At 37.0% G+C, this 16,747-nt stretch overlaps 1 protein-coding gene across 5 annotated transcripts in view; it reads right to left on the bottom strand.

Annotated features, from left to right (window-relative positions):
* LOC148646172 (homeobox protein Meis1) overlaps positions 1 to 16,694 on the bottom strand; it is a 63,159-nt gene extending 46,465 nt beyond the window's left edge. For 2 of the 5 annotated variants that reach the window (XM_088610167.1, XM_088610171.1), the window contains exons 1-7: positions 16,052 to 16,693; positions 14,401 to 14,621; positions 12,957 to 13,098; positions 12,665 to 12,715; positions 11,948 to 11,998; positions 10,733 to 10,879; positions 2,614 to 2,725 (exon numbers count right to left, since the gene is read on the bottom strand). In XM_088610167.1, coding sequence (XP_088466293.1) covers positions 2,614 to 2,725; positions 10,733 to 10,879; positions 11,948 to 11,998; positions 12,665 to 12,715; positions 12,957 to 13,098; positions 14,401 to 14,621; positions 16,052 to 16,063 — 736 coding nt within the window. In that variant the 5' untranslated portion in view covers positions 16,064 to 16,693. Of the gene's footprint in view, positions 1 to 2,613; positions 2,726 to 10,732; positions 10,880 to 11,947; positions 11,999 to 12,664; positions 12,716 to 12,956; positions 13,099 to 14,400; positions 14,622 to 16,051 lie in introns of all 5 variants that reach the window. The other 3 variants (XM_088610168.1, XM_088610172.1, XM_088610170.1) reach the window with 2 other exon arrangements.
* Between the last annotated feature and the right edge of the window lie 53 nt (positions 16,695 to 16,747).

The following is a 16,747-nucleotide window of genomic DNA, read 5'->3' on the forward strand; positions in this document are numbered from 1 at the left end:
TTTTATGTCACCCTGATACCTGCCTTTTCCTGGCAGGAAATCATTTTCATGCATAGCTTGCAGCACTACACAAAGAGCAACCTTTAATCTGCACTTCCCCGGCTTGCAAAGTGAAGAGAGCGACTGGTTCTACAATGGTCAAGAGCTTTAGAACTGCGGTCATAATAATGATTTGTTTTCTTTTGCCCTGGAAAGCGCGTTACTCACAAAAGGTACGATCCAAGACATAATACCACAAGTAGTCTCCCGAGAACAGCCTGGTTAAACAAGGGCAGGCATATATGATCTATTGAAAGCAGCCTGACTTAATAGACTAGGACTAATTAGAGATGGATCGCTCTGTTTCTTGGGCAAACTTTCACAATATCTCCCTACTGTAGCAATGGACCTGCATCGGGATAAACATACTTGTCTTTTATGGAAATGTATGGGACCAAAAAAAGAGCATTACTTGTGAAGCAAATATGATGATTCCTATAAAATCCTAGAGAGTAGCACACAAAAGTTTTGCAAAAGTACTGATTGATACAAAATTGCATCCCAAGGGATTCTACCATAAGTTCAGAATACTACATTTTAAGCATGAATACAATAAACAAAATACAAAGGAACTAATTAATAATAGAGGTGCGATACAGATTTCATTTTAATTCTGGTGTTGCAATACCCAGAAGCGCAGAAACTGGAAAAAAAAGGGCAGAACTCAAAGTTGTGTTCTCTGTTGTGGAATTCATCACTGGGAGAAAACTTTTCGGTTCCTCCCACAGATCTTCCAGTATCCTTGAGGCTAATAATATGGTGTAGTTAAGTTATTGCAAAACGCTCTGCCCATGTACCGGGAAGAAATGAAAAAAGAAACTTATTTTTACCACAGACTTGTAGCAAGTGGTTCAGATTTTAGATGCGGTGGTTAAAAGAGATTCCTGTAACCACCAAAACACTTTTCTCCTAGATTATGAATTACTGCTTGAAAATCAGGAGACAATGATATTTATTAGGTGTGCGTGGTCAGGCGGACTGGAGACACTGAGGAGAAACTCACTATAGTATCAGGAGTGAAAGCAAGTGGAAAAGAAGGAGAATGGCAAAGGTCAGCAGGAAAGCTATCATTCTCTAGTGAAGAGAGAGGAGGCACAGTCAGATGTTACAGGATAAAAATAAAAGGCAGAAACCACATTAAGGAGATGAATGGGGAATGCTATATTAGCTAAAAGCAATAACTTGTTATTGTTATGGTTTAATGGAAATTCTACACAGTAAGAACCAAATTTCTGCATGATTTATTCACATCTCATACTCTCAGCTTTATCCCATCTTCCATCAACCTGCAATTGCACAAACTAGTTTCGAAAAACACACCAGAGTATATTAACAAGAAATAAGGTTGCCTAGGTATTCAGATTATATCTGTAGTACTGGACAATATAAGAAGGCAAAATCAGTATTTAAAAATATTATACAATTTTTCACACATAGAGATATGCAGACACTTCAAGATATTTTCCTGTTTTTGTCGCTTGCACGTTGTCTTACGACAACAAATGAAATCAGAAATAAGGGGAGTAGCCGGGGCAACATTAAAGCTAAGCTATAATTGGAAGTATGTGAAAAATGAAGTGTCAGATTGGTCAATAAAGAGCAAAGGTCAGAGGCAACTGCAGCCCAAACTCTGCACAAAATGTGCTCATTAAGACATCCAATCAGAGGACTCCTGCCCGCCTATCCCATTAGTCATCAGGCATCTGACTGTTTCAAAATGCCTGGCTCTGTGCTGTTATTACTTTCCTTCTTCATGTAAAAAGGAGAGCTGGTATATAAATCGCTGCTCAGTCATCTGGAACATAATGTGGTCCTTTTTCCCTCATCCAGCTCTGCCTGCTGGCTGTGGAGGCCTGAAACAACTGCCTTGAGATTCCCTTCAATAATAAATGAAGTTGCTTTTTGCCTACAGTTTGTTTGAACTCCTCGCTGGAGACAGAAAACATTGTGCCTATTGATAAATAAAGACCAAATCAGTGGCATTAACACTGATACAAATAAAGCTTTCATTTACTTATTTCCCCCCATATTTCTGATAAATCTGCAGAAAAATGCTAAAGATGGAAAAAGATGCAAGGACGTTTTGAACACAATTTTCAGATAATGAAGGAGTCCAGGCCAAGAGGTCAAGATGTGAAATGAAAACAAAATGTCCAAGTTTTGGGGGTTTTCAGTGTCACACTTTTTGAAGTTCAAAGAAGAGATCATAAATGACAAAAGGTCACCAAATGTCCTTATTAGGTCTTTAAGACATGAAAAAATTAAGAATTATTATGAACTTGGTTGAAACATCTTTAAAAAGAGCCTATTAAAGTCACATAAAAACACAGATGAGGGACAACACATTGTGATTGACAGTGAAGGTAAAAATAGCTTTATATGAGGGATAGCTCATCACAACTGCTCTACACATTGTTAAAGCCTGACTGTATATCATATGTTTCAAAAGCTTGTTGTGATTCTATGATTTGCCTTTTTTTTTCTTTTGCAACCTCAGATAAGCCAGTGCACCAATTAAGACAATGTGGCTTTCTGCATTGTAATGAACTTAAAGGAAACCTCTTAGGTTCTCACCTTGTTCGCTGCTATTGTCCCCGCTGTGTGACGTGTGTCCCCCACTCGAGGGGCCTGGTGTCCCACCTGAACGAGTTGATGCTGTGTCATCATGATCTCTGTTCCATGAAGTCTGCAGGGACAAAATTAGTGTTCAGCCAACAGACTAGAGACATGGACTGCCCTGGCAAGCTGGAGGCACAATGTTGCACAACAACACCACTACTGTTTGCAAGGAAAGAAAGTGGGACATTTTCTTAGTTATCCTTGTATCCCTGTAATGTATTTGAAGAAGAAATGCATGTGTACTCTACATGAAACAAACCTTTTCTGAATTTCTCCCACCAACGTTCTCAGTTAGGGTGTTGTACTGTACCTCACCAGAATTATTGGCTGTTCAGTGGACACAAAGTAAGCAAAAAAAATACTCCATAAAACGTGGCACAACTTAGTTCAAATCCTAAATTTGGGCGGTTTCTTACTCTTTTGTTGGAGTTATTCTCTATCTGGAATATAAATAACACTGCCACTCATTTAGCTCTTTTCGTTATATCAAGGAAAGGAGCAACAGAAATGACCTGTTAATGCCAGAGAAAGGCAAACCATTGTCTGCAGGCAAAAATTAAAGTTGGGCAACAACAAATAGTCCAACTTGTGTTTAGTACCAGGAACACTGCCACTCAACAGTGCTGATATGAGGTGAAGGATGATGGGAGATGAGAAAAAGCAATGTAAGGCTGTAGCTTGTGTAGGCCTCAAAAACATAATGAACACAAAATAGCAAAAAAAAAACTCATTCACAATTAAGCTTGAGTCCATAATGGCCAGAATGTGTCAGCTGTTTGCCGGATGGTATGTGGCAAATGGACCAGACACTGGAATAAAGAGAAACGGGAATAACAATAGGCTCACATGGCCTGTGTACACTCAGCCCCATGCAGTGCCTTCTTGTACTATTGAACAGAAAACAGATGTTGCTTCTTATCACTGGGCGCGTTGGAAAGTAGCATTTGTACAGGAGAAAAATAGCTGGAAATATAAGCAATAAAGAACATAAGAATAGATTATCTTGGCAACCCCCACACCCAACTGTATGTATTCACTTTATGGTGAATGCTTTTAATTAAGCAAAAAAAAATCATCCCTAAATTAAAATAGCATACCTGAACCACGTAATAATCTAAACTTCATCAAAAGTAAAATCAAACTGTCCGTGTAGATAGCCCATACATGATAGCCCATACAATAAATATAAATAACACTTTATTCAGCTGGGAACAGCACACAATAGGTTTTAAATTTAGAACAAGAGTAACTGCAATAAACTGGTGTCCCCTTTTCAAAACGGTCTTCCTATAGTAATATTGCTCTGGCTCCCACTTTACAGTATATTCAGATTTTCACGCCAACCACTGAAAATACATTCGCAAAAATGCATCTTTTAAAACAATATATAGCGTATCTTTTTCTGTACATACCAAAATCATGTAGCATGCCAAGAGAATGTTGTAAGAGGTAATCTAGAACACATGCTCAGAATGCAAACAGTTAAAGAAGCAATTGCCAGTTCCTACAACTAGAGCTTTTAAAAAAAGGGGGGAACTTGTTTATTCAGAGCTTTGTGAAAAAGAATGGTACAGCACCCTAGGGATATGAGAATGCCAGGCACAAAGCCCTGGTGCCTCAACATGTAAAAGGATGTTTTTCTATGTGCTACAAATCCCACTTGAAAATATAATTAGAAGGAGAAAATGGCAAACTATTGCATTAACTGTAATTGAACAAAAGACCAGCAAGGCATGTGGGAGGCTGCAGGGTCCCTTGGGAGTTCTGGGATGCTTCAGATCCTTGGAGTGACATCTCCAGGGTGCACTCAGTCTATTTATAATGCCCCTCGCCACACTTGTCGATTGGTGATCTAACTTGTAATTAATAGAAAATACAAAGATAATATGATAGAAAAGGGGAGGAGAATTCTAAAGGGCTAGCAATAGAAAAAGCTGTGAAGACTGTGCTTGGTATGTGGCTCAAGAAAGACTTGGGGTGATGTGAGCTGATGAATTGTGTGGCGGCGCAAGGGAAACTGTCCTGCTGCACACAACAGCATACTTGATATATTCACTATCCCTTAATGAGCTCCCTTGCATTTATTCAGCTGTTTTCTCCTTCCCCTCCCCCTACTTTTTTTTTTCTACAGTGCAGGATGTAGATTAATTCAATGCTTAATTGTTTAGTAAATTCAATTTTCCACATTCTATTCTGCATAGCTTTAGCTAAGGTTCTTAAATCTCCAGTGCTGAGCTGAGAGAGCAGTGTTTGTGATCTGTGCCTACCTTTTCTTTCATTACCATTTTCTTCCTCCACCACTTAATTCACCATGAAAAGATTTTCCTTGCTGGAAATTCTGATTCCGCTATGATCTGTGAGGCATTCCAATTCATTGCATTTTCATTGTGTTGGGTCTTAGATGCTGGGCTCCCTTTTTCTCACAGCCTTCCCATATTATACAAGCACTCATGCAAGAAATGTTGGGTTGCCAATTCATTTATAATACAAAATGTAACAGGCTGTCATGCAATGCTCTTTCCTTAAAATAATATATATACACACACACACCAACAAATACACACAGTGATGTCTAATTTTCTTATTTTAAAAAATATTCTCAAGCACAGTGACCTTATTTAGAATTAAGAGAAACTCTCTCTGCACTACTGCTCTTAGAAACTATACTGTATGGCTGAACAAATGAATTGACTATTCTGCAATCCTAGCCTCTAAACCAGGAGTTAACACAGATACTATAATAAATCTTACTTTACATTCTATTGTAAACACTTGTTTGTTTGTACTTTCTACAAGCAGATAAGATAGGGATCAAAAGCACAGATAAGAACCCCACTGCCTTCATGCCTGTTCATTAAGCACACCTACTCACACCAAGTTGAAAACACAGGTTGAAAATTAGGTGCTTTGAACTGAGAAGATGTGATAATAATACTTTCTGCACAACAAGCAAAGGAGCAATGGAATGCAGAAATAACCTAATTATCTTTGGTATAAAAAAAACAGCATATCCAACTGAATTCTACAGTCTTTTATGTAAACAAAATGTAAAAAAAAATTCATTATTCTGGATTCAAAAATAGTAACCAGAAAAAGCATTAAAAGATAATTATGTTTTACTAAATTATTTTATCATTAACAACATTGTCTGCTAAGCTACTGGCCTGAAAATGACTACAAAATAATCCATTGTTATTTCAGTAGGCATTTTAAGTTACAGTAAGCTTATTATTGTTAAACGATTTAAAATAGCTTTCATTTTGACACAAATAAGACAAAACACTGACTCAGACAATCAAATGTTATGTCTGGGGCATTTAAGCTTTGATGTAACAGGTCTGCTTCATGATCATTACACCTAGGTATAGATAGGCAATATTATTGATCATGCAAAGAAACTTAAAGGAGATCATAGGAGAATGGCAAATGATTTTCTTTGGCTGTAAATATACTCATTTGGTTTCAGAAAGTACAGTAAAAGTGAGATTTTAGCAAGACAAGGTTTTGTTATGCAATCTGCAGCTGACTAAAGCACCTAAAGCAGTAAGCTTCTGTAAGATGTATGAGCCTGACACAGCAAACTGCATTATTTTTATAGACTAGTATATTGCTTTTGTGCATTCCTCTCTGTTAGCTAGCATCTGCTGATTATCACATTCCCAACAGTGATCTCCTCATCTATCATTTGAAATGTTTAACCTTCTCATGAAACAATTATTTATAAATAAAATGGAGAAAGCTTTCTTCAATGATTAGAAATATTCAGCAAGTTTGCATACCTAGTACTTTAAACATATGTATTAACATTTAGCACACTTAGTAACTTAGTACACAACTAAAATAAGATATTTTCACACAGTCTTGGATAGTTATCTGTGTTTTTGAAAGATTTCTACCCTCATATTTTCTAAACAAACTATAATTTGTTTCCCAAAGACTGGACTGTTCAAGACAAGAGAATTTATTTTCCTCCCCCACAGGCTTCTCACAGGAAATATGAGTTGGTCCAACTTTTCCATTATTTTGCTCCCTCTGTGAATGAAATTTCTTATATGACTGATCCAAATCATCCCCACTTGTTATGCCCCAGTCACTATAAACAGAAAGGGCCAGCAGTCACGTGCTTACTCCTTTGTATCATTTGTTGAAGCCACACAGCAGTGGAGAATTCAAAACTTAGTAGATAAAAGTGAAATTGAATGGGAATGATTACATACTAAAATTGTTCTTTAAACAGAAGAGTCTTAACAACATATCAAATGTGCAGAAAACGTATTCACTAATTCTCATTCATTATGTCATACATACATATTTATTGTTTCCTGTATATTATGTAGCATAGCTATTTCTGAGATTCAACAGTTGCTAAACAAGGCTCAACTTTAAAATATTTTTAAAGGCAATGTGATAAAACAATAAGGTTGCTTCTTTTAATTTTAAAAGTCTGTGTTCCTGGAAGAACAGACTATGCAGAACTGAGAGACCACCAAATATCAACACAGGAACATTTTCATAGGAATGCTAAGAAAATTATGGAATTCTCATGTCTTATTTCTGCCTTCATCAACAAACCCAAAAACCTGAGACACCGTTTAACTATTTTCCTACATTCAGACGTACACTTGCCCCATTTAATGTCTATTATGATGCTCGATCTAAAATATCAACATAAATAATATTAATTGATAGCAACAACTAATACTTGCCTCTACTACATTCGTAGCTACATCTAAAGCTATTAATCATTTTAAAAGATTGCCTGCAGTTATAAAGGTATTAAAATGCGTGACAATTCTAGCAACTCATATTACTATTGTTGGAGCAAAGAAGAACTAGAGATTTTTTGTGTATATAAGAAGGTTAATGCATCACTACTTATTGTTTGTTGTTATACACATATAAACAGAGAATGCACTATTTTTGGTGCAATATGTAAAAGGCCATTAACACCAACCCTCATGCACTAAGCTTTCAACCAAACAAAGTATCAATGGACAACCTTCTGATTTCATTCTCACACAATATCATTTTAATACCAAATAAGCGAGTGCAAAATGTATGACACGCCACCATTCAGAGGGTCTCTTTTGTACTCAGCCAGTATTTGTCTGAAAGCTTTGAAAAGTTTAGGGTCTCAAAGGGCTCCGTCTGACAAATCTCACTCCCTTTTTTGAAATATATTTTAAGACATTCCCAGGAACACAGCAATACAGGATTATTTTTTTTAAAACAATGTTGTCTTAATAATACTCCACAACAAAACCAACTTTAAGAACCAAACTCCAAACCGAAGTTTTGGGTTTTTTTCGGGGTCAGGCTTGTCACATTTTCGGTCTCAGTTTTGTACTTGTTGAGGCAGTGGGTACACAGCATGAGCACTTCAGTCATCAAGGAAAAGAGCATATCTGGCCTTGTGGAAGATTAAACACAGAAAGAAGCAGGCTCGGTCTTCTGTTCAAGACCTCTCCCCTTTACACGGAACGGTACTGTTTTTATTTCTCACATTCTTTGACGAAGAGGACCAAATGCAGTTTCAATGGACAAGACTTGGATTTTAATCCCACTTTAACACGTTCTTTGTGAAAATCACTTTTTCATTTCTTCCCCTCAGCACAAGTGGATCAGCTGACAGTCTTTTAGATTATAGGCTAAATGTATAGAAGCCTAATACTCCTATAAGTTCCAGGGTTGAAGGGGTTAAATTCGACAACCAGTCACTCCGGCTCACATAACACCTGAGGGAGATCTGCATTTATCAGCACCGCCTGAAGTACACAACGTGATTTCAAACTGGCTAGGCCACATTCACAAGCGAGTGGAGAGGCTCTGACTTTTTCACCTTTAAGCTATGCTATGCTCTTTTTTTTTTCATTGGGAGGAGTACTGTATCTTTCGCCAACAGAGACTTTCAGAGTTGCAGTCTGTATTATAATATCCTTAAAAACGAAAAACGATATAAGGTCCAACACATTAGTCTGCTGCGAATGCGCAGGCGGTGAAACCTTTCTGTTAGGGAGCTGGACAGGCCTAGAGTTAGGGAAATCCAATACAATCCACTGTATTTTTTTTTTTCTGATGCTGCAGCCCCCATGCTTGAATAAATTGGTTTATGAATAAGTAAGCCTCCCTTCTCCTTCTTGTTAACAGTGTTGAGAATTTGCACAAAGAACATTTTTCCAGTCCAACTTCATGCCCGAGGGCATATATTAAAAATACATATGGAACGAGATAATGCACACACGACACAAAGTCGTTACTGATGTCACCCTTTAACCACCGCAGACAAGGGCTTTCCAGGTTTAGAAATGCGGAGAGCAAAAACTTAAAAAGCAATGCAATTCATTAAATTAGCTCAACTTTGTTGTCGGTGATTAAGCTAACACAACATAAACCAATTAGGCCTCCTTCATTGTGTGACGAAAACCAACAAACGCGCTACAGAAGGTGCGCAAGAAGAACTGACAGCAGTTTGCATTTAATTCTAAACATTTTTTTTTGTTTTGTCTCCTAAAAGGTCACGATGAAGCAACACATTATGAACTAATTTCGAAAAGTTACAGATATATTCCTGAAAATACATATTCCAATACAGAATATGTAAAAGTGTATATATAATTGATGACAATTAGGACATGCATATTCATCTTAAACTCAATTAAAGATCTGATAACATCTGTGCCCCCGAGCTCCATGTAATTTTCTCAAATGACTTTATATACCTTTGTACACTGGGGTCTTCAGAAAGTCTATTTCTGTCTCCGGTAACTGAAGTTTCTTTCTTCGCAATCTGACACAAGTAATCACTAAAGCTTGGGGACGATTCAACATAAATGTCTATTGGAATAATTGAATGAAATTGGTCTTCAATGCGATGTTATAATGTTTTGCGTTTTAAATTATGCTATCTTAAGATATTTTTACAAATGTCTAATAGGGAGAGGTTACGCTTGTGTATATGTAATACGGAGTGTTTAGAGAGGTAACGTTTACATTTTAAGACCGAGTTCAGTCACAAATGTGACTAAAACGCGCCAAGCTATTCACTTCTTAGTGTGCAAGATGACCGATGACTTATCTATCTTCTGGACAACATACTGTACAGCTTGGACGTTCCTTCTCTACCGTTCAACTATATGGAATTTCAGGGATCAAATTTAACCTCGGCGCCTTGTTATTCTTGATGCAGGTGTAGTAATGTTAAATGTTTTTAAAGTCTAATGTTTTTAGAATACCACCCCTGAACATAAACAGGGAATAAGTCAGTAACATCCTTGAAATGTGAGCACAATAAATGCACATACCGTAGCACTGATTTGATCAGATCAATGAACGCCTATTACAAAGATTTTAAGCTGCATAAAAAAATTGAGATTTCAGGCTCATTTCCCCACACAACACAGCGAAATCTCCTTACCACAGCAAACCTATTAAAATCAAGCAGCTTACCACCTATTCTAAACATAGCCGAGATTTTTTTTAATACAGCTATCCAATTTACTTTAACAAAAAAATCTAATCTCAGATGACAGAAAATACCATATAAAAATACAGCAACAATACATATACACAAACACGCTTTCAGCAAAAAGTCCTCAATAAGCAATGTGCGCTCATGTCTAAGGAAAAACACTGACATGACAGCTAATGAACCATGCACTCCAAGAGAAAATGCAAGACTCTACCTAAGATCCAAACTCTTTCTCGTATGTATCTCATGTCAACTATCTTAGAGTTTATTCCAGGCAATTTTTACTTCTCCTAGTTTCTTCCTTCTAAAAATACCCTCAGTTAACATTTCCATTCCGCTAAAAAGGCAAATAAAAAGACAGAATTAAAATCGACAAGAAACAGGTCAAGTTTATGGGCTATGCTTTTACAAGCTAATCTCGCCAGGTCGGTTCCGGGAGCAATCCTTAATGAAGCAATAATAGCCGCATTATTCAAAATTTTTCATTTCGATGGAAATTCATTTAAAAAGGACTTAATCATATGCAAATAATAAACGGAGAAGTACTGACCCAGCAGATGATCTGAATACAAATTTCTGTAATGCAAGGGAAAGCAACCCACATACCTGATCAAGATTCCCCGACGATCTCGTGATTTCTTCACTATCTGATTTTGATCCGCCTTCTCTGTCATCTATAACCAAGTCGATGGGCATCTTTCCTTTCAAGCAGCTAATATACCGATGGCAGAAATTGTCACACAGTTCGTGTACCTAAAGATAAAAGGAAGTGTCCAAAAATAAAAATCACAAAGGACATAAACGAAATTGACAAGTGCAACCAGAGCTCCCTTTGACATGAAAAGTTCCAAATAGTGGAAGTACTTTGCAATTATCCTCCAGAGACCCGGAGACGCATCCAGAATTTGGAATAACTTTCTTTTCGCGCAAAATAGAGTTATCGCAGAAAATTGACAGTGACAAGACGATTCACAGGCTACAACATATTCAACACCCGTGCTAAATTCATCTACTCCTGGGGCTGTGGCCATTAGAGGGATGACCTGCATGAGTGACATTTAAGGTAAACTGTTTAATTTCGTCTAGTTATTTCATTACAGGGAATCTCGCCATTCAGAAGGTCCAAAGGCTTTAAACAGTCATAGAACATCGCCAACTGCGCTTCTGTAGTTAACGTCTAAAAAACTGAATGATTATACTATTAAACCTCTAACTAGCATGTAGCCTTAGACCCAAACATACACACAAGTGTAAGCGTGTCCAGGAATGTACACATTCGTGTATCTCTCTATATACACACATTTGCATATTGTATGTATCTATATACACACACATAAGCAAAAATAACTTTTTGACTTTGTACACAGAATTATTTTTAAGCGTAGCGTAACATCTTAAAAACCAGTGCATCCTTATTTTTAATATTTAATATTAACTATTAATTTTAAACTAGCGAAAGTAATCTCCTTTTTAAGTAAATCGAAATATTTTTGTGTCAAACCTTAATCCGATTTCCTACAACAGACTCTGCTGCATTACTACTATTAAACTACTACTGTTAATAGTAATGATAATACCCCAATGTTGTCCACGCACACTATATAAAATTAAAAATCACAATGCGGAATTAAATCCTAGATTATTAACAGGGAGTATATAATCCTGGTTTTAGCAGTCTGACTTGTAATTAAACTAGGGAGAAATAGGCGCCAAAATTGGCTTTGACACTAATTACAACAGACCAGAAAAAAAGACATTTATGCAAATGTACCCCATAGGTCTGAACTGTAACATCAGTCTGTTACACAGTGGTGAAATTACCTTCTCTAATTCCAGTAGATGAAACCTTAATACTTGAATGGCTTGAATCATCTGCAAAAAAGTTAACAGACATCAACTTCAACCCGGGAAAAAAGGCAAATATTAAGTTGCAAACTTAGGCCTTAACTGCATCGTAATAACGGATCGGCCATAAAATGATATGATTTATGACAACGGCACTTTAGTAAATAGCAGCGGTTGGTACAATGTTATTTAACACTTATTTAAAACATTTTTTTTAATTCACTAAAATCCTGATTGTTAGAGAAATATGCCGTGATTATGCAGGTCCTACGGTTTTTTTTCTGGGGAAGAATAAACGTATTGCTTTATCGGTGTTAAAATCGTCACTGTTTCACATGAAAAAAATGGTAAGTGTTGCTTGTAACATAAGTGAAATTAATTTGCATATAACTTTTTCATTGATAAAAACGCAGAATGTTCAGCGCGTTCTGACAGCTTTCCAATAGAGACACGGAAGATGGTTATCTGTGGTGACAACTAGGGCTATCGTCAAATCAAGCAATCCTTTTTGAAGCTTATTCTGTGAATGAGAATCATGCATGTGCATCCATGAACACAAAAGAGCTGTTTACTAATCGCATTCATTTTTAAACTACTAATTCGTGAATATGTATAAATGAATATAAGGCCTACTTCTACAGTACTATAACTCCTAATTAATTCTGCAACATAACATGAACTATGTATTCTTACCAAATTATCCAGTTCTGGATTTGACGAAAATAAAGGTTTTTCTGCCCGAATCTAAAGAAAGAAAGTGCATTACTATTGTTAATAAAACATGATTATTTTCAATCATAATAATTTATACATAGGAGATTCTAGTCAACTTTACTATATCAGGACAATCTACTTTTAGATCGCCGTACCGTACATTAATTTATGTTGTGGGATTAATCTTCATAACGCTAAGAAATAAAAAAAAAACATAGGTCACTTAACTGATATTTAATAAAGTTTAAAATATACAGAAAAACTTCCTGACCTGTTTTGCAAATACTGCTATGTCTTCATTGAAAGACTCTGACGAACAGACGTCGCCTCCTGCAACTCCGGGTTCCCTTGGCGTACAAGTGGCTAATTCACATTTCTCAAAAATCAGTGCTAAAAGAGGAAACAGTGGGTGCCTGGAAGAGAACAGAACCATCAAGTCCACTAAGCGCTACGGACAAAGAGTTTGAAAGTCAGAGAAAGCGTATTGGAAACGCAGACAAGCTTCTGTAGTTTACGTCAAAAACTGAATGATTCTACTATTAAACCTCTAACTAGCATGTAGCCTTGGAACATAATTATTGGAAACGCACAGACAAGCTATACATAGATAACACACCGTGAATATAAAAGCGGACCTGTGAAATGTAGAATTAACCCAATAACAAAATTTACGTCTCACAATAAAGTAGCCATATCAGCATCGCCCTCGCTTTCTCACAATTAGCATTTCTGGAGAGCTTCTGGAACTTCTCTGTTTTTAATATACCAATGAACTAAACGGGGTAGTGCAGAACAGAAAGATGATTGCCGAACCAACATTTATTTGCGTTTGAAAAAATAGCTGTTTGCTTTCGTGCACCGATCAAAAATACACCATCAAACGTACTGCGCATGGTTAAGAGCAAACTCAATTCAGTGTTTCAGCAATCTGAGTTCTGTTCTTAGTACAATAAATCTGAACGTGAAAGGGAATATTATGTTTTCGTAAAACATTTCTGAAACATCTTTATTGCATTTAAAACTTGAAAGAGCTAGTTCTACAATTGTTGTGTCCAACCAAGTGACAGCTTAGATACTTGACCATTGTAGGCTGTGAAGAATATACGTAAATACACTGCACCTTTCAATAATATTTAACATAGAAATATTAGTACTGTGTAACATAGCTTTGTTTGCTTTGCTCTTTTATTTACCTTAAGTGCAAACTAAAGCGTATTCTTCAAGACAGCACTAGTTAATGTTTTTAGGCTACGTAAACTTGACTAACCTGCTGGGAAACGTAGACTATACACAGTATATTCTTCCTCGGAATCCATGTGACATTTGTCCTTTTTTAATTCCTAAAACCAGCGGAACACCCAAAGTGCCTCAACTTTGCAAGTTCAAATCCGAATTGCAAAAAAAGAGAGGTAAAGACACAAGTTTTCTCTTTTTAAAACTTCATTTTAAAACTTTTAAGTTAAAAGCGGTGCTCTCCAAAATCTTTAACAATAGATTTGAAACGATTTGGCTATGTATCACACTGGGGGCGGCGGAGGGGGGGTTAGTTTGGAGTAATAGTACAGCTTTCTGAGTCCGAAAGTTTGGTTCAACTCCACTTTCTCCCAACTTCATAACACACTAAAACTATCGCCCCTTCAATTAACAGCACAAAATCATCAGTGGTTTTACGGCCTCGGGCATCACATATTAAAATGGCTGTCAGCTAAACCTACCCGTATATGGCATCTTTATCTCTTTTTAAAGCATCGTTGACCGAAGAGCCCATGCTCGGGGGCATGGGATTGGCGTGCGCCGTGTGCGGGTACTGGTGAGAGTGTAGCTGGGGACCGTGATTCAGGTGAACAGCCTGCATAGATCTGGCCGCGTGAGGATCCCCGTACATGGTGGCAGGAATCCCTACTCCGTCCATTCCATAATGGGGTAAATCTTCGTACTGCACACAACAAAACAGGCATGCTTCAAAAAATCAGTACTTTCTCTCGAGAGGGAGAGAGAGGGAGAGGCTGGCCGGAGCATCTCTTAGAAGGCAGAAAACAGCAATTGCGTAAAAAAGGTTGTTTTTTTTTTCCGGTCATGAAATAATACCGATAACGATAATAATAAATCTGTATACACGAGTTACATAATATGTAGATGTTCTTTCGCCCCATAAAAAAATATGCGTAAGGAGCAAGGCACACGATCGTGAAAATGTATGTCAGTTTCACTGGTTGTAAACAAAGTAAAACTATCACAGTATTTTTACACCTTTCCAAAAAGTGCTCATCACATGAAACACAAGAGTAAAACCTCTTAACGTTTGGATATTGTTTATAATTATAATATTTATTGTACACACTTTTACAGTTCTATCCATTGTAAAATGCACTAAATGAAATAAAATGTAACAATAACACATTTGGTACTCGCTACCTACTTAAGAAATAACACATTGTACAATGAAATCTGTTACTTAGAGGGCTAAATCGAATATTAAATTTTTAAAATACTTATTCTAAGTTAATGGTGTGTGATATTTTGATAAACATTTTTTGTGTTTTTGTTTCATCTGTTTCATATTTAGTTTTCAAATTATACTTTGCAAATAATTTATCTGAATATCTGAACGTGACAAGACAATTACAGTGAAAGTGAAAAAAAGAATTAGCACATCCATGCCATAAAACTATAAAGGTGTCAATATACCGCATGTTTCTACTCCAATTGCAGTCTAGGCAAGGTCTCAGAAAGATTTTGATAAGTATTTTTAAATTAATTATAATTAAAACCCCCAAAATAGTTACTTTTAATACGCAACACAAATTACGTTAGCATTTGTGGCAGTGATTTGTCTTTAACTTACATAATATGTTTGAAATACTTCCCAAGACATAGACTACATACTTTAAAAATGTTCATGAATACTTTTGATTGATCAATTATTATCGAGGAAGGAGTCGCTTTTTAACAGGAGCCAAGAAAGCCTCCGAAGACTCTGTATTTGAACACTTTGAACGCTGTTTTGCTTAAAAGTTAAAACAAATCACAACAAAACCTAACTGAGAGCAGGGAGAGTACTTGCTTGACAACAGCCTGGCGTGAGAAAAATGTACTGGTCTTTACTACCCCAATTTCTGTTTCTATTGTTTCTTTAAAAAGACATGCTCTGTCTGAAGAGTGAAATTATGCAAAACAATATATAAAGTTTACCGACAGTTTAAAAGATCTTTATGATTACAGTGATCCGCGTGTACGAAGTAGGGGAAAAGCCTATTATGAAGTACACTAGCATGCCATAGAAAGGAAGGAAAAGTTTTTGCTGTCTGTCATCAGCCACGTTTCAATGTTATACATTGAGTTGCAGAAACTTTTCTTAATACGTACCCTTTGCGCCATCGGCCTGCCTCTCCCCCTCTTCTTCCTTAACTTCAAATATATCTCCTAGGAGGCCAGCGTGAAGGGAAATAAACACGCAAACTCCAAAGGCTAGATTAAAAAATCCTTATGTCTCCTTCAAGAGGACGAACAAGCCAGACCTTCAGCTCAAGTTCAGCTAAAGGTAAAGCACAAATAGCGCAGAAAATAGCTCCTTCTTTTTTCCCAGCACAGCACCGAGGAGAGAACAAATCTTCTTTTCCAAATCAGTGTAAAAAATGCCCCTCAAACAAAACTAGCGAGTCTCATGGCTTTTTGCCACTCCGGCTGTCAATCAAAGGCGAGGTTGTCAAAGTACTGAATGAATGATGATCCGCCGTGCGCTTCCACTGGTTGGGACACCTTAAATGTTAATACTCAAATGCATACAAAAATCAAGCTCTCCGTTTCTTTGATCACTCTCAGCTCCTGAGCAGATTTTTTTATGCAATAGCCTCTAAATGAGATCGAGAGGAGGTGGGGTGATATTTCTGGCTGAGTTTTTCTTAAAGGAGCCACGATCGATGCTGCTAGCTTGCCTGCCCGTGTGTGTACAATGTGTGTGTGTTGCACGGAGCAGAGAAGTGGATTTGGACCAGAATGCTGGAACCCGGAAGTAGTGGTGGCCATAACAGGTCGCGTCTTACACAATGCACTGGGCTACAT

This window comes from Lepisosteus platostomus, chromosome 17 (genome assembly GCF_059453375.1).
Source record: "Lepisosteus platostomus isolate fLepPlt1 chromosome 17, fLepPlt1.hap1, whole genome shotgun sequence".
NCBI lineage: Eukaryota > Metazoa > Chordata > Actinopteri > Semionotiformes > Lepisosteidae > Lepisosteus > Lepisosteus platostomus.